This window comes from Lineus longissimus, chromosome 15, assembly GCF_910592395.1.
Source record: "Lineus longissimus chromosome 15, tnLinLong1.2, whole genome shotgun sequence".
Classification (NCBI taxonomy): Eukaryota; Metazoa; Nemertea; class Pilidiophora; order Heteronemertea; family Lineidae; genus Lineus; species Lineus longissimus.
In genome coordinates, this window is record NC_088322.1 from 15,690,988 (window position 1) to 15,708,429 (window position 17,442).

General features: G+C 48.5%; 1 protein-coding gene across 1 annotated transcript in view; it reads right to left on the reverse strand.

Moving 5' to 3' along the window:
- Nucleotides 1-17,442, reverse strand: part of LOC135499456 (uncharacterized) — a 60,566-nt gene that overhangs the window by 37,411 nt on the left and 5,713 nt on the right. Inside the window, exons 12-46 of the mRNA XM_064790200.1 lie at nucleotides 16,973-17,317; nucleotides 16,582-16,746; nucleotides 16,141-16,290; nucleotides 15,572-15,952; nucleotides 14,901-15,311; nucleotides 14,521-14,703; nucleotides 13,801-14,212; nucleotides 13,243-13,592; nucleotides 12,710-12,946; nucleotides 12,428-12,571; nucleotides 11,922-12,090; nucleotides 11,524-11,699; nucleotides 11,008-11,269; nucleotides 10,603-10,883; nucleotides 10,169-10,408; nucleotides 9,810-9,971; nucleotides 9,474-9,642; nucleotides 8,784-9,118; nucleotides 8,368-8,597; nucleotides 7,963-8,200; nucleotides 7,400-7,807; nucleotides 6,897-7,178; nucleotides 6,427-6,666; nucleotides 6,096-6,257; nucleotides 5,740-5,907; nucleotides 5,361-5,594; nucleotides 5,048-5,233; nucleotides 4,312-4,731; nucleotides 3,734-4,009; nucleotides 3,265-3,516; nucleotides 2,718-3,020; nucleotides 2,065-2,313; nucleotides 1,586-1,807; nucleotides 976-1,238; nucleotides 26-734 (exon numbers count right to left, since the gene is read on the reverse strand). Of these exons, the coding sequence (XP_064646270.1) occupies nucleotides 26-734; nucleotides 976-1,238; nucleotides 1,586-1,807; nucleotides 2,065-2,313; nucleotides 2,718-3,020; nucleotides 3,265-3,516; nucleotides 3,734-4,009; nucleotides 4,312-4,731; nucleotides 5,048-5,233; nucleotides 5,361-5,594; nucleotides 5,740-5,907; nucleotides 6,096-6,257; nucleotides 6,427-6,666; nucleotides 6,897-7,178; nucleotides 7,400-7,807; nucleotides 7,963-8,200; nucleotides 8,368-8,597; nucleotides 8,784-9,118; nucleotides 9,474-9,642; nucleotides 9,810-9,971; nucleotides 10,169-10,408; nucleotides 10,603-10,883; nucleotides 11,008-11,269; nucleotides 11,524-11,699; nucleotides 11,922-12,090; nucleotides 12,428-12,571; nucleotides 12,710-12,946; nucleotides 13,243-13,592; nucleotides 13,801-14,212; nucleotides 14,521-14,703; nucleotides 14,901-15,311; nucleotides 15,572-15,952; nucleotides 16,141-16,290; nucleotides 16,582-16,746; nucleotides 16,973-17,317 (9,414 nt within the window). The remainder of the gene's footprint in view (nucleotides 1-25; nucleotides 735-975; nucleotides 1,239-1,585; nucleotides 1,808-2,064; nucleotides 2,314-2,717; nucleotides 3,021-3,264; nucleotides 3,517-3,733; nucleotides 4,010-4,311; nucleotides 4,732-5,047; nucleotides 5,234-5,360; nucleotides 5,595-5,739; nucleotides 5,908-6,095; nucleotides 6,258-6,426; nucleotides 6,667-6,896; nucleotides 7,179-7,399; nucleotides 7,808-7,962; nucleotides 8,201-8,367; nucleotides 8,598-8,783; nucleotides 9,119-9,473; nucleotides 9,643-9,809; nucleotides 9,972-10,168; nucleotides 10,409-10,602; nucleotides 10,884-11,007; nucleotides 11,270-11,523; nucleotides 11,700-11,921; nucleotides 12,091-12,427; nucleotides 12,572-12,709; nucleotides 12,947-13,242; nucleotides 13,593-13,800; nucleotides 14,213-14,520; nucleotides 14,704-14,900; nucleotides 15,312-15,571; nucleotides 15,953-16,140; nucleotides 16,291-16,581; nucleotides 16,747-16,972; nucleotides 17,318-17,442) is intronic.

Here is a 17,442-nt window from a genome sequence, read left to right on the forward strand (position 1 = left end):
CTCACTTTCTTCTGGTTATTCTTACCTTGCAGACAGTAATATCCAGCAGGGCACTGGTGACACACTGCCAGTCCACTCTCGTTGCTATAGCTACCCGCAGCACAGGTCAGCGGTAGGGTAGTACCCAGGGGGCAGTAGGTAGCAGGAGGACATATTCCTCCCTTGCCAGTCTCTGCACCAGCACCTGTTCCACACACAGATGAATTTCCTGCCGGTTCCCGCCGATCCACACCAAACTGACAGTAATGTCCTGGAGCACATTTCCCCGTTGAAGCAATGGCGCCAATCTGGTCACAGTATTCCCCACCCGTGCATTGCTGGCACTGATTCTCAAGTGCCAATCCCGTCTGGTTGTTGATGGTTCCACGTGGACATGGTTGGTGATCAAACCCAGTCCCCTGGGGACAGTAGTAGCCCTCTGGGCATTCTGTCATCAGGTTGCCCTGGACGCAATACCAGCCAGCTGGGCAGATGTAACATGCTGATCCCATGGTATGGTTCATGTAAGTTCCATTTGCGCACGGTATCGGAAGCGTCGTCTGTCCTGGGCAGTAATGGCCGACCCAACATTCATAATCATCAGGCTGTGATGAGTTCTGACCAACAGGGCAGTAGTAACCCGGGGCGCATGGCCCTGACGTGGTGTTGAGGGCCTGGGTTCCGCAGTAGTCTCCAGGAGTGCAGTCGGTACATTCACCAACGCTTGCGATACCAGTGTTGCCGTTAAAGGTTCCCTGAATATAATCAAGTCAAAATATGTAATTTAGAGGAGTTGCTCCGCCTTACTTTGTTGGAGACACCGATTTTCGTGAACATTTTGCTGTAGGTAAATACACCACAGACTTCTGAGAAGGAGGACTGGAATTCGTCATATGCACTGACCGATCAAAACAAGTTCTTCCTCAAGTTTTCCATGACAACACGAAACATAGAATCCAATTGCCAGAAAGGCAAGATTATATTTGCTCTACCTACCTCGGGACATCTGTCTGGGGCTTCACTTCCAGTCGGGCAATAATGACCAGTCGGACATATCACCTGCGTTCGGGAGGAAGATCCGACCGGGCAGTAATAGCTCGCCTGGCATTGTCCCTGGACAGCCAGGAGTCCATGATTCTCACAATAGAAGCCCCCAGTGCAAGATGTGCAGCTCGTAGCATTCGCCAGGCCTTCGCTTGCACCGAAGCGTCCTGGGAGACATTGGACAGGTTCGATGGTTCCTTCTGGACAGTAGAAACCTGGATGCAAGAATGCGAACAACAGATATGAGCAAGCAGACAGATTCTGTAATGGTATTTGTTTTGATCCCGTAACGAAAAGCACCTTGTGCAAAGAGGATAACTGTCGTTCTCCCCTGCACTTCAAACAGATAGCCTCGGATAGGAATCCTTTCCTGCATTGCCATATGCCCCAGATATACCAACTCCAACTTTACGCTTCCAAAGTAAAGCGACTTGCATGAGATCACAAGCAACATGTCTGTAGGACATCAACCCCCAAATCTTCATTGACACCTTAAAAGCGATTGTATGTAAAACACAGAAGACGAAGAATAAAGCTTTTCAAGGAACACTCTCCTACTCACCTTGAGGACAGATATTCGCATCTGTAGTCTGATTTGGCGTCGCAGACATGGCGTACTGCCGACAATAATACCCAGCGTGACACAGGCCTGTTGGTGCCACCTGTCCAACAATGCCGCAATACTGGCCGCCGCTGCATGGGCTGCAGTTGTCTGACATATTGTAGCCGGTAGTGTTGCCGAAGGTTCCGAGGGGGCAGGGGTATTGGTCCTGTCGTTCAGTGCCTGGAGATGAGAGAGATCACAAAGTGAGACGTTTTTCAATTCGCGAAGTGGGAGGCAACTTTCCTTGTTTTGCCACTTGGACAAGAGCGGGCTTTAGCCTGTTGTTAGGCTTGAAATCCCTCGGCCTGTTAGAACTGTTGTAGCGGTCTTCACTCTGGCGTGCTCCTGTCGTCGAAACAGCTCAGTAGTCATTGCTTGCCTAGAGGTTGACATGAAACCATGAGTTCAACATCTGTACCAAAATAAAGCAACCTTACCTGCAGGGCAGTAGAAACCAGCAGGACACGTCACCGTAGAGTTGACTACAACCACACCAGCACTATTATCACAGAAGTACCCAGGTGGGCAAACTTTGCAGCTTGGCTGGCCCAACTCGTCCTGGTACTGCCCGCTTGGGCAGAGGATTGGTGATGCCGTCTGCTCCAGGCAGAAGTGGCCCACTGGACATGTGTATGCTGTGGCGACAGTTTGGCCGAGGGGACAGTAGTAGCCAGCGCTGCAGTTGCCTGTAATCGGAGAAAAGGAATCCGAGTCAATTATGGAAACTCAGACAAATGTAGAAGTTTTCCATGACTCTTGAAGGTCTTGGCTGGAGGGCACTACAGGGTTGTGGGTTGGGTCTCAGCAGGAGAATTCAGTCTCAAAGTCGTCCTTAGTATAGCTAACCATACGTTTCTTCAACTCGGGAAGCAGTAGCCTACTGAAGTCCATAACAGGGAAGTTGAACCGTAACTGAAAGAATCCCATTAAAGGAGTTCAACTCCTGGTTGCTTCAATTCTATTGAAACCGGGACAAGATTGCCAGTTCAGACATTCCTTGAGTTGGTAAATGGCCCACACATAAAGTAAGCATAACAATTAATCTAAGGCTTCAAACCAAACTGTCATCGAGCGAATGAAGAGCATGTACCAGAAGTTGCAGTAAGATTGTAATCCAGACAGTGCTCCCCGCCGGTACAAGCCAGACAGTCTGTCACATTCTTGTTCCCAGCGGACGGACCGTACGTCCCAGGACTGCACGACACTGGTGCCGCTGATCCAGTCGGGCAGTAATAACCAGGTGGACAGATGTTGCCGGTAACACCATCTGTGGGTTTCGATATGGAGGCTGTCTCCGTGCAGTAGAAACCGGCTGAACAGAGGGCGGTTGGAGAATCGATGCCGTCAAACTGGCAGAAGCTGCCGCCGGGGCAAGGAACGGGGTCAGGTGAACCTGCAAAATAACAAGAAATATTACTGTTTGAAAGACTTTTTCATATCAAAGTGAAACTGAAATAGGCATTTTCAAAACTTTCCTCCTTCATGGTCACTGTGATGCGTGATCACTTCCGAACATTTTAGCGTTGGTAAAAACATTACAAAAATCAAAATTTCGTTCATGCATTCATTCAATCATTCAGTCTGAACAAACGAAAACAAAACTCGAGCAAAGAGCATTATAGAAAAGCTGTGCCTACCTTCTGGGCAGTAATATCCCTTTGAACATTTGCCACCATTGGTCGTATCATTTGGCTGCACTGCGCCACTAGGGCAGTACCATCCAGCCGAGCAGTTGCCAGTGTAACCGCTGTTGCCTTGTCCCTCACAGTACTTCCCTCCTGGGCAGGCCTGGCAGTCGGCAACAGTCGTGCCCTTCTCAAGGGCGTTGTAGAAGCCAGGCTGGCAGGGGAACTCCGTGCTGAAGCGTGTACCATTTGGACAGTAGTGGCCTTTGAAAGAGAGGAGGAGCATGAAAGAGGCATATCAATAAGCGAGCTCACGACAACTATTATCATACCACTACAACAACCGGAGACCAATGGTCGTTGGCACCATCTTAGCTGGCAGCAGTGTGGTAGTAGATCACCTTTCAGCCTTCATCAGACTTCTTCGTATCCCAAAGCTAACTGAGACTTATGTCAGTAGTTTCTGATCAGCCATACTCACCCGCAGGACAAGGAGATGCCGTAAAGTCAAGTGCAGACGCCAAACAGTAGTACCCAGCCGGGCAGACGTCACATGCCCTTTGACCTGTCGTGTACGCGTATGTTCCAGCATCGCAAGGAAGTGGCACAGAGCTTCCTGTTGGACAGTAATGACCTTGCGGGCACACGCCACCGATACCCAGATAGTGAGACTGGGCGGGGCAGACACAGCCGGTTGCGTTGAGGGTGCTGTTTGTGTTCGGATCTCGCCGGTCGACACCGGATGTGCAGTAGTGCCCTAAGAGAAAGGGAAAACAGATATGAGTGGAATAGAAAAACATCAATATACTGTATTTTGTGATGTTGTCAGATTCAGTTGAAGCAATCAAGAATCCTGTGGGTACCTACACCGTGTAATGAATCAATACTATTGCTTTATAGTCCTATAGTGAATGCCTCTTTACTTATCAAGAAGACAACTACAGCAAACATTTGATCTTTTGTCCCAGTATACGGCATGATACTACAGACAGTCACAACATACCTGAACATATCGAAAGAAAAGCATTACGACAACTCAAGGAATCAGGACCGACCTACCTTCAAGGCAGCTACCACTATGCGTGGTCAATGCCTGGCCATTACAGTATTTGCCACCAGGGCATGCCGTACACTGAGAGATATCAGAGAGCTTTTCTTGGTCACTATAGGTTCCAGCGGGGCAGGGCTGCCAGTCGATTCCGGTGCCCTTAGGACAATAATATCCCTTCGGGCATGGTTGCGCATTCAGAGATGCATTTGCGGGCTGGACAGGGAGACAGTAGTAACCGTCAGGACACACTTCGCAAGTGGACATCCCAGAGGAATTCGTATAAGTTCCAGGCTGGCATTCTTGATAGATGGCACTACCGTTTGGACAATGGAGTCCAACTGGACAGAGGTAGTCAACTGGATTCGGTTCGAATTGGCGCGACGGGCAGTAGTACCCGCCCCAACACTTCTGAGTAACAACTGTCATGCCTGAAGAGAGGACATAACAATAACAATTTACAAACTTATATGTTTGCACCACAAGATATAAAGCTCCAAATGTCTGGTTTTGAACTGAACAGAACCCAAGTTGAGAGAACTGCCCAGGACAGGAGGAAGTGGAAAAATCTTCTTGGCGACCTAAGCTCCACGCGGAGTAACAGGCTTTAAATCAAGTAAGTTAAGACTTGTATTTCAGGGGACAATGATCTATGGTGTCGTTTCCAACCTAGCCTAGATAGGCACCATCTATGAAAACCAAACACAGAAACTGTGAAGCTCATGATGCTGTTCTAAAAATGCTTACCGGGATCAGGGCAATAGTATCCTCCGGAGCAGTTCTGACAGTAGGCAACATCGGTGATGTATTTGATGGCGTTAGAGTACGTTCCCATGGGACATGGGGTCGGGACGTCGCTACCTTCGGGACAGTAATGGCCGTTGGTACAGGTGAGGAAATCCTCACGGTCGGCTCCGGTTGGACAGTAGGATCCTGAAAAGATAATACGATTTTTAACTCAACAGCTCTGTTTCTAGTTTCATGACTGACTACACATTTCATCCGGGCAAAAGCTGGATGGAAAAAACGACTTTCGATTCAAAATGCAATCAAGACTCACCAGCTTTGCAAAGTGGACCAGCAGACGTCATATTCCAGTCAGCGCAATACCGTCCAGCAGTACAATTGGTGCATTGGTGTTCGGCCTGCAGGCCGTAGTTACTGTTGAAGGTTCCAGGCGGGCAGGGGTATGGGACAGCAGTGCCGTTAGGACAGAAGTGCCCCATGGGACATTCATTGGCATCTGTTCCCTGGGTTGGCATGGCACTGGATGCTCCGCTCGTGCAATAGTACCCTGGAGAAGAGAAAGGACTTGATAAACGTGGTCAAATTCTGTAATCATGAAATTGTGATCTTTTCCTTTTAAATTCTCTGATTTTTCTTCGAATGTTAGGACTTCATAACAATAAATAGTAGAAATTATGTCCTGGTTCACCCACCTGCAGCACAAGTATCGGTTGGCGCTGATAGTCCCGTTCCTTGGCAGTAGTATCCCGGGGTACACGCCTGGCAGTCAGTCAAGTTTTCCCTCCGTGTCATGTTGTTAAACGTCCCCTGTGGGCACGGGAACTCGGTGGCGTAGTTGGTACCCAAAGGACAATAATAACCTGGAACGGAAATTTTGGGAAAAGTTAATTAAGGAGATGATGCTTGAAGTTGATATGGCATCTCCCTTAACGAGCAGCACAAAGGGTGAGTTCCTTTAACCTTACGACTCCATGTCAACATCATCGGCAGAGTTGCATCGTCTGCCTTCAAGCTAAGATAAGGAAATCACGAGTCGTGATGGTCTTACCTGCAGGGCAGGGATAGTCTGTGTAGAGCTCCACAGGGCTCGCCACGCTATTACAGTAGTATCCTGGCGCACACGTCTTACAATCAGACGATGCAATCTCATCCTGGTACTTCCCAGTCGGGCAGCGAACTGGTTCAGGGCTCCCGATGGGGCAGTAGTGACCTGTGAGGAAAGAGAAAGCGAGAATGAAGAACACTCTTGGACTTCTGCCGCGACCCTTTGAGGCACTTTACTACCAATAGGTGGCAGTAGTTAGCAGTTCACCTTCTGGCAATAAAGGCTCTCATCGAAATAAACCTAACAGATTTGACGAAAACTGGAGGACACTTACCCACTGTGCAGTTGTAAGCAGCAGGAGCACCGACGGACTGTCCTGCTGGGCAGTAATACCCCGCATGGCACAGAGCTGTAGGAACCTCCAAGCCTTCTCCCGCACAGTAATATCCAGGTTCGCACGTCGTGCAGGCGCCGCCATTGGAGCTCATCGTGCCATTGTTGTAGGTGCCAGCGGAGCAGAGGATCGGGGAGTGGACGCCAAGAGTACAGAATGCGCCCACTGGACATATGTTACCTGGAACGAGGAACGGATCATTGAGTAAGAAGAGCATCTGCAACTTTGACACTGCCAGCAGAGGGCACTGTGAACTTTTAGTGAAGTCTCTAACTCGTCAGCAAAGGATGGACAATAGCTAGAGCTGATCTTTCTTGGCCAGAGAAATAGAAGAAGAGTTTAAATCGAACATATCTCGTTGACCGGACCACAACGAAGTGTTTAGAAGATAAATGGAATGCTCTACTTACCAGTGACACCATCTGTTGGGTTCGACTTCGTAGCTCCCAGGGTGCAATAGTATCCAGGGTCACAGTAGCTTGTTGTCGTATTCAGGTAGTCATTGGCACAGTAGTAGCCAGGCGAGCAAGGCGTAGGATTAGCTGATCCCTCCGGACAGAAATACCCCTGCACGCAGTTGTTGCCGTTGGTGCCAGTAGGTTGCGGAGTGGTGGAGCCATTGTTACAATAGTAACCGCCGTAACAGCGGCCGGTGGGGACTGACAGTCCGGCTACATCACAGTAATAGCCACCTGGATCATAAAAAGATACACGCAAATGAGTACCTAGCCAATTCTGGCATGTCACACGCAACCGAATACAAAATCTGGAAATTACATGTATGTTCTAACTTCTACCCACTGCGGTGCTGACTCAAAGGAGTATTGAGCTTATATCAGCCAACCTCGATCAGCACAGGACAGCACGAAACTTGTATCACTTTAGGAAATGACCAATTTTGAATATCACTCACCAAGACATGGAACACAATCCTCCAAAGTCGTCTGTCCAGTCGCATTGTTGAAGGTACCCGCAGGGCACGCATACTCATGTGGTCCCCTCGTCCCTGCCGGGCAGTAATACCCAGAAGGACATGGGAAGTCTGTGTAGTTCCCGGTACCTATATCGCAGTAGTATCCTTGCGGGCACGTCTTGCACGAATCTTGACCTTCTTCGTCTTGATATGTCCCGTTGCTGCACGCCGTCGGGTAGACACTTTTAATCCCACCGGGGCAGTAATGGCCGACTGGACAGATGCCTCCGTGGCCGCGTTGGGCATAGTTGTAACAGGAACTGTTGAAGATGTTCGATATCGTCGAGTTGTTCCAGGGATACTTTTGGTCAACGCCGGAGACACACCAATGACCGGGAGCACACATGCCTTTAAGTAGAAAGAAATAATTCAATGATTTTGTACAGTTTTTCAAAAAAGCAGAACAAGAGAAGCTGTTGTCAAATGTTTTATTTGACTGAATCTAATGGTTTTGTTGCATGCTTTTCAGAAGATCAGAAACAATTGTTCGGTGTAAACCTTACCTGTTGCGCTAGTCAAGTGTTCACCATCGCAATAACTTCCTGGCTGACACGGCTTACATTGGTTGATGTCATGAAGTCCTTCAATATCACTGTACGTTCCCCGCGGGCAAGACATAATGTCGAAACTGGTGCCCTCTGGACAGTAGTAGCCTTGGGGACATTTATAAACCTGGCCGGGGTATTCACAATAGTGACCAGCTGGGCAGAGGATGCACTGGACGGCATGGGTATGGTTCACCTACAAACAAGAAGTCAAAGAAGATTTCAAGTAAATCATACTAAAATTTGGTTCTCTACTTGGAGGAACTGACATGTGGTGAAGTCTGTCTAGTCTTCCTTAAAACTCAAAACATGCATGTCACTCGTCGCTGTGACTGCCGAGCAAACACTTAGAAGAAAGCTTACATATGAGTTGTTCCTACAAGGTATTGCTGCCGCAACTCCAGTTGGACAATAATGACCGACAGGACAGAAGTTTGGAGCAGGTTCCATCGCAGTGGATCCTTCAGGGCAGAAGTAGCCTTCTCCACACTGGCCAGCAGGGGCTGTCAGGCCGGTAGCATTGCAGTAGTAACCTCCTGGACAAGTGTAACAGCTAGACGATGCGTTGAGTGCAGTATTGTTGGACCAGGTACCTGTAATAGAGGTTTATAGAATGGTTAACATATCATGTCTCGTTCTTCTTCAGAGTTCGCTCCGTACTTGGAGGAGGCATCATATGTAAACCATTTGACATAACCATTCATTGGAACGTTCCCGACAGCACTTTCTAATGGTACCATTAACATGTCCAATTTGACCGCAATTGGTATATGACTTACCTATGGGACACGCCTGTGGAGCATCACTCTGCTCTGGGCAAAAATGACCTTCAGGGCATACGATAAAGTTAGGCGACGTGGCTGATATCGGGCAATAGTAACCGGCCGAACAAGGTCCTGATGTCGTAGTCAGGTTGAGTTCTCCGCAATAGAAGCCACGTGTACAGTTTGTACACTCATTCTCACTGACCAATCGCACAGAATTGGAGAATGTTCCAAGCGGACATTTGATTGGTTCGCTTGTCTGTAGAGGGCAGTAGAAGCCAGCAGGGCATTCAGCTGCATCACCGCCTTGGTTGGGGACGCAGGACTGAGCATTACGGCGACAGTAATACCTGTAGAAAGGACAAAAGATAACAATACAGTTACGAAGACAACATGCAGCAACTCTCTAAAAATGTTGTTGTTTTAAGATATTTCCTTCTTTCTTAACATTATCAAGAGCCAGGAAACAACAACGACAGACAAGCCTGAGAACAGAAGGTCATCGTCCGGCACTCAAGACTGCGATACGTCAGGCACAACTTGGTCATGTTGTTCTTCCAAATTGGTATGAATCAGAATCCGAAGGAAATGTTCGCTGCTTGTCCTCCCAGCACCTCTGATACCCTAGAGTGCCCCTAATCAGACTAGACCAGCATACAGTGTTATGAGACCTCCCATTATTCTCATCATATGACCGTGACTCACCCAGCTTCACAGACTTTGGCATAAGACGTCAGCGCAGTCTGGTCGCAACAGTAGCCGCCTGGACAAGAGGTACAATCCCCTGATGCCTGGAGTCCCGTCACATTACTGAAGGTACCGGTTGGACAAGGGTACTCGGTCGCGTATTTCGTGCCAGCTGGGCAGTAATAACCTGGAAAGAGGAGGCGATATCATACTTGTGATATGAATGATCATAGTTGGTACAGAAGTCGCAACTCCACATGCTTATTACAATAGAGACCATGAAGAAATGTAACAGTGGACACGAGAGGTTTGTATAAGAAAGGTCTTCATCGTGTAAGAACGGTGATATTTTACCTTCTGGACAGACTGTGCTATTGTAGAGTACGACAGGAGACATGTAGTTGTCGCAATAAAAGCCAGCCGGACAAGTCTTGCACGTTCCCTGCGTTACTTCATCTTGATACGTGCCGGACTCGCAGCGGATGGGTGTCGTGCTTCCAGCTGGGCAATAGTGACCTAGAGATGAAAGAGATTATACTTTGACTGATTATGCCGTTCATTGTTCTTGGATTGTGCGTGAGCTCGTTTTCGAAACTACTGTTGATAACAACACCCAGCACTCGATCGGAACGTTCTTGCCAAACATATTTTAGCATGAGCTACACGCATGGATACATCAAAGAGTATTCATCATTTCGATGAAAGTTACTTACCCATGGTGCATTGGTAGGATGGAGGATCTGCTCGTAACATCCCTTGAGGGCAGTAATATCCCGCAGCACATGGTCCGGTCGGGGCGACATTGCCGTACCCAGCACAGTACTTCCCAACGGTACAGCTGATGCAGTCGTTTTCTTCGGTTGCGCCAGTCACGTTATAGAATTTGCCTGGCGGACAGAATGTGCCATTGGAACTGCCAGACAGGCAGTACTGACCGGCTGGGCAGACGTTTCCTGGAGAGCAGAAAGGGAAAGACATGAGAACATTCAATCAGACAACCATCTCTTCACCCACGGACCAAAATCCAAGGACATTATCTGAAGGCCTGCTCACTTTGAAACGACCAAGCAGACGTTTCGAACTTTAGAACTAACTACAGCAACAAAGACAGAAAACATCACAATACAGGACAACTAAAACTTCTCACCAGTGGTACCATCTACAGGTGTCGCCGAACTCGCGCCGAGGAGACAATAATATCCAGCATTGCAGCTTCCATTGGTTGCCGAGAGCTGTGCCTCAGCACAGAACTCCCCGGGTGTGCAGGGCACTTGTACCGCACTTCCTAACGGGCAGTAATGACCAGGGGTACAAGGGCCGCCTTGACCTCCTACGATTGGTTGGGCGTACATCGCTCCCTCGGTACAATACCATCCCGGGTCACATGGGCCTGTTGGCCAGGACAGACCAGTTGTGCCGCAGTAATTGCTGAAAGGGAGAACAACATTTAGTTGCTAGAGGTCTGGCTACAAAAGGAGTTCAGAGTTTCTGTAGTACCAGTTGTCAAAGCAGGTAAGACAGTGAATCACCCACAATCCATTCCAACACTTACCCAGGCGAACACTTTTCACACGCTCCACTCGCAGCACCACCAGTCACGTTATTGTAGTACCCAAGTTGGCAAGGATACTGGAACGCCCGATTGGTGGATGCGGGGCAATAGTGACCAGACGGACATGTAATCGGGGTAGTCGTGTTGATCGGGCAGTAGTAGCCCGCTGGGCAGGCAGAACAGGTGATTTGTCCAGTGACGTTCTGGTACGTCCCGGCAGCACAAGGGACTGGTGATTCAGATCCAGCTGGACACTTATAACCTGAAGAATAACGACATGAAGGAAATCTATCAGACCGTGTTTTAAGCAAGAGATGAAGAACGTCTTTGTTGTCTAAGGCGCATCAAAGGTACTTAGTTTCTAGTGTAGCAGTAAACGGAACTGGAACAACCAGAGGAACGTGCTTCTTTTAACGATTCGACATCACCTCACCTGGCTAATGGACTCAAAATCTGTATCAGAAGCTCAGAGGGCAACATGAATTGATGCAAATTTAGAACGTCAATTCTCCTCACCTGTCGGGCATATATCACCATACGTCGCATTCATTGGTCCAGGATCTGGAGACTTCCTCGAGCAGTAGTAACCAGGGTTACAGTCGGGGCCCTCTGCCGTCATGTTGTAATGTTGACAGTACTTGCCACCAGGGCAGTCGAGGCAATCTTCAACTTTTCCATAGCCACGAGCAAAGCTGAAAATATGAAATACATCAATGGTTTATCACATTCCAACTTGATGACAGGTAATGCACCCGTTTCTGTAGTTTTAGCAAATCCTCACCGCTTTACTTCACTTGGCGTTAAGACTATTGGCCTTAACTGGAGGAGATAACGCCAAGTGAAGTTAACGTCAACGTTAGTTACAACAAAACTTGTTTTGAACAACAGGCCCCAGGTTTGGTATCGAAGCTCACCCATAGGTTCCTGGTGGACAGGGCTCTGGTGTATGACAACCAGTCGGGCAATAGTAACCCTTCGGGCAGATACCACGTTCTAAGCTGTCCGTCTCGGCCGGTGACGGAGTGGTGGTACCACTCTTGGAAAAATGTCCCGCTTGGATTGGACCGGTGTTGTTGACTTGACCTAGAAAGTAACAAAAAGGACTCAGTCTCAGTCTCGTGCATTGTTGTGTGATAATCAGCATCCGTTCTATGTCACTTAAGCTGCAAGGTGACGAAGTTTAGCCTGAGGTGGTACGACGTAATAGAGGACACCACCTGGGTCCAGTCAGGCTTTTCACTTGCAATGCTTTGAGTTTTTGTTCGCAATCTCAGAGCAACCATGTAGAGGTACGAGTAATCTTCATTCCAAATCTCATTCTATGTGGCAATTGAAGCAAAGTGGCTCTCCAAAGGATGAAGGAGATGGGCAGATATTAAGTAACGCGCCCACTGCTTACGAGTCCTGAAACCATACTCACCAGTGCTGTCGCAGTAGTAACCTGCTTGACAGAGCGTACAGTTCTCCGAAGCCGATAGTCCTTCTCTCGCCCCGAACCTGCCTACTGGGCACGGGATGGCACTGAGTAGGGGGATGAGGGTGGTACTGGCGGGACAATAGGAACCTGGAATACACAAGAGCGATGTCTATGACTCTCAAAACAGTGAGGACATCATAAATCGATCCTGGCAGCATCCTTCCACAGCAGCTCAAATGGGAGTTTCCAGTTAACTTTGTCAATTTAAGACCTTTAGTTATTTACCTTGTGGGCATGCAACTGGCGCCGTCGCTGGTTTACACAGGAAACCAGGCAGGCAGAGACTGCACACGCTCAGACCAGTTGAGTTTGCCATATAGCCGATGGGACACTGTTTAGGCGAGTCTGCGCCTTCCACGCAGATATGGTGGAGCGGGCAGATGTCTCCTTGCGTCCCGTTGACGGGGTCGGGGATGTAAGCGCCACCGGTGCAGTAGTAACCAGGGGCGCATTTCATCAAATCTGAAATTTACAAGGGTTACGTCTGAGATGATTATCGAGAAGTTGGCTGAATTGAGCCGATATGGTGCTAGGATAGAAACTACTATGCATAGAAGGCACGTGAAGTTTATCAGTACGTCATCATCATTATCATCATTATCATTTTAGGTAAATGGTTCTAAATGTCCGGCCAATCCACCATTCATCTTTTTACACACTCTTTGGTATTGGTGTGGATCAGTGAAGTTTCTCTTACACTGTACAACACATCACCACAGCAACTAAAGTATAACACCACCATGGCAACCAAAACATACCTGTGAGCACAGTCAATGCCGTTCCATTACAGTAGTATCCAGGATCACATGGTTTACAGCTCGCACTCAGCGATGTGCCACGTTTATCTGGGTTATACGTTCCCCGCGGGCATGGCACCATAATGGTGGTCCCCTGCGGACAATAGTAGCCCTCTTGGCACTGGTCTCCCCAGGTGATCAACGTCTTGTTACCAGAGGGATCATCGTTGTAGATGGGGTCGTTGTCAAGGGCGTTGCCAAAGCAGATATGCCCAGCGAGACATTCCCCAGTTGGCTCAGTCATGCCGCGACCTTGGCAGTAGTAACCAGAAGGACAGTTGGTACAGTTGTCTAGGGAAGATGCGTAGGTCCTGGAAAAGACACAAACAGACCTAAATAAACTATCTCACGACAAACCTGTCGCTCTTCCAAGCTGCAGTTTTGAACAGCATGCAGTGACATTCAAGATCTTCACAATAGTTTGGTGTCGTTCAAGAAGTAGGAACACTTTAGAAGTTTCTGTCTCATCAAAGCTAGAAACTGCAATCAAGATAACAGTTCATAAGATGCACAACTTACAGATTTGAATAAGTCCCTGGCGGGCAATCGAAGGGTTCCGTGCTGTTGTACGGGCAATACTTGCCGACCGGACAAGGTACATGGTCCGTCAACTTCTTCTCCGGGCAATAGTACCCAGGCTCACACGTGTAACACTCAGAGCCCCGATCGTGTGGCATGTAGGTTCCTCGCAAACACTCCTGCGGTGAGACGGATCCATTTGGCGAGAAGTACCCCGGCTCAGTTATGTTCTGCCGTGGTGTCTTAGCTCCTCCTGTACAATAGTAGCCGCCCCAGCATAAACCGGTCGGCGCTCCTCCGGAGACTTGGTTACAGTAGTAGCCAGGGTCGCACTCGAAGCAATCGTAGTGGTTAACGGCACCGGTCACGTTGCTATAGGTACCCATCGGGCACGGTCTGACATACCATGAACCTGAAACACAATGAATGCTCATCAAAGACCAAGGACAACAGAGCAATCCGAGCATCTATCTATTGCTCATCTTTGAGTTGACTCTTGCAGTCTACATCAGTTTGGACTTGTCTGTCAAATGGAACCAGCAAGGTTCCCAAGATACTGCGACCGGAGAATGTAGGAGGCAAACAACGAAGGGATGATATCTGGACATACTGGATGGATGTGGTGTCCCGCAATGCAGATTGCTGAGGTGCCAACATAGGGGGTTCAGGACCACAATGCCTGAAGGGGTGTGATGGCATGTTCATTCGTCCTTGACTTACCAACGGGGCAGTAACCACCAGCAATACACAGCTCTCCAGTCACGCCATCTATTGGACCAGATGTAGTAGCACCCGAGTAGCAGACGTAGCCAGGGTCACATGGGGCACGAGGTTGGAGCAGACCAGGCGCATCGCAGTACCAACCAGGTTTGCAGCTGGTGCAATTGTCAAAGGTTTCAAGATCTGAAAAAGATCACATTAGATATTAGATCCAGCATCTTCGATGCTACTCTCAGTAACCGTGATTCATTTCAGTCACGTACTATCAAGATTGACCACCACATAATTATGCTAACTGGTCTTGAAGCATCTATAATCAAGCTTCTTTCCCCATAAATCATTCTGATGAAAAGAATTCAGAAATCAAAATGGCTACTCACGTGTTCTGTTTCCGTAACGACCAATAGGGCATGGTGTTGGTTTAATTGCCTCCGGCCCGCAATAATATCCCCGTGGACAATCTATCGGACTGGGTGATCCTAGTGTACAATAGTATCCCTTAGGACAAGGTTTACAATCGCTGACATTTTTGGTTGCTTGGACGTCAGTGTAGGTTCCCTCTGGGCATGGTACTTGCTTCGGGCCGTACGAGCCAATCTGTGGCGGGTTGTTTCCGTACGGATTCGTGAACGGGCTCGGGCAATAGAATCCTTCGACGCAGACACCAGTCTCGACGGATGATTCCTCCAAGCAGTATGATCCAGATTGACAGGGGGCGCAGTCAGTCACGCTTTCTCCACCAACGGTTTTGCGGATTGTGCCGACAGGACAGTTGACCTCTTCCACGGTTGCTGCGAAGAGGGATGAGGAATATATTAATGGAAGAAAGACGTTTAGGCAAATATGATAATATAGGTGTGGTGGCAAGACTCACAATGTGAAGGAAGAGAGCCAGAACATCAGGTAGAGTTAATAATCTTCAGGTGACACCCAAAACGACCAACTTGAACAGTTGCTGGCGGAAATGCCCTTCTGGAAAACAGCAAATTCTCATTCTTTGCCCATAGGTGATTATACTGGTGAAGTGCCCTACACAAGGACACACACTTACCTTCAGGACAATAATGTCCGACAGAGCAGTCCGTAGCTTCTCCCACATTCGTTAATCCACCAGCGCAATACTTCCCCGCAGGACACCGTTTGCTGGACAGCATGGCCGCATAGGACGTTGTGGAGTTATCGCAATAGTAGCCAGGTGGGCAAACCATGCAATCCTTCTTCCCTGGCTTTGAATACTTCCCAACGCCGCACTCGTATGGATAAATTGTCCCTTCTGTGCACCAGAATCCTCCAGGGCAGTCCATGCAGCTGAACTGTCGCTTGGCGGGTGCTCCGGGACCAACGAGTGTTCCATTTGGTGCGACACCCCATGGCATGTAAGTTCCGGCTGCACACTTCGTCGGGAGGTTGACAGCAAATTCGCAATAGTGTCCTGCAAATGGAGGTTGGTTTTCATCAAGTCTTCGTAAAGGCAACTAGCTCATTCACCCACAGAAGAGGAGGCAAATACTGTAGAAGTGAATCACTACTAGGCAATGATGCCAATGCCACACGTTGAGTTGGATTGGACGACTCGTCTAGCGCGCACCTCGCTAAAACAAGAGAAGAATCACGACTTACCTTGCGTACAGTCCTTACACTGTGCTTCCTCCTTCTTGCCATACTCGTTATTGTATGTTCCGTTTGGACATCCGTACTCCGTTGGAACCTTTGTGCCCGCCGGACAGTAGTAGCCGGGAGGGCACACATCAGTTAGGGCAGACTGGCCACCTAAAAAGACAAGATAATCATTGACCTTCACAATACGTGTCAAGTTATTACAAAGAAACAACAGAACAGACAATTGTTTTCATCCGAACATCCGGAAAACACTTTTCAAGACTTAACCTGCCGAATAAGACATCATGTCAAGGCTAGTCTGGTTTGAGTGATGGAGGCAAATGTCTGTCTCAGTTGTTCTGGTCTAGCAGTCCTGATGGAGGAGTACTGACCATCCAGAACCTGTAGCGTGGACCAGCTTTATGGTTACCAGGACGAATTGAAATGAGGTATGGTACTTACCGATACAGTAGTTTTCAGGGTCGCATATGGTACACTCAGAAGCCTGGGTGAGATTCGATGATGGTGTGTATGTCCCCGCCGGACATGGGAACCTGTCTGGTGCAGGGGTCTGGAGGGGGCAGTAATGCCCCACAGCACAGGGCTGGGCTGGGTTGATATTCACACCTGCGGAGAGAAAGGTTCGGCATTACGTTGGAGCTGTTTTAACCAAAATGGTGAACACCTCAAAGAGCTAGGATTACTCTGAGTTTGCTCTGGTGAGCTAAACTATAATTGTTCTGGTGGAAAGATAGAAGAATCGTTAGATATTGACACCTGCAGAAAGCAATACTTGGCATAATGTTGCACCTTTTTTAACAACTAACATTGAAAGAAAGTAAACCGGACTCACCAGTTCCCCAGCTACAGTATTTTCCAGCAGGGCAGGCATCGCACTCGTCTGATCTGGTCAAATCCGTCCTGCCAGTGAACGTGCCAGGCAGACACTTGAACTGGTCCGATGTGATGGTACCGTTTGGACAATAGTGCCCCTCTTTACAAGGTACTGTGACGTTATGCTGCCCAGCGAGTGGACATGCCCATCCGGCGTCGCAATCGCGACAGTTCAACTCGTGGCCGGTCTTAGGGTTGGGGTTGTACTTCCCGGGGTCACATGGTATGGGTGAGACGCGTGGCTGGGCTTCGTTACCCCACGGACAGTAATGGCCGACAGGGCAGTCGATACAATCAGTTCCATCTGAAATGAGGGCAGTTTAGCAATTATGACGCTGTTGTATTCATTCAAGGAAAATATGCTTTACATCTTTGGTGAATTCATCCTATATTTTGTTGTTTTGAAATCATATGTATTCAGGTGCGAAA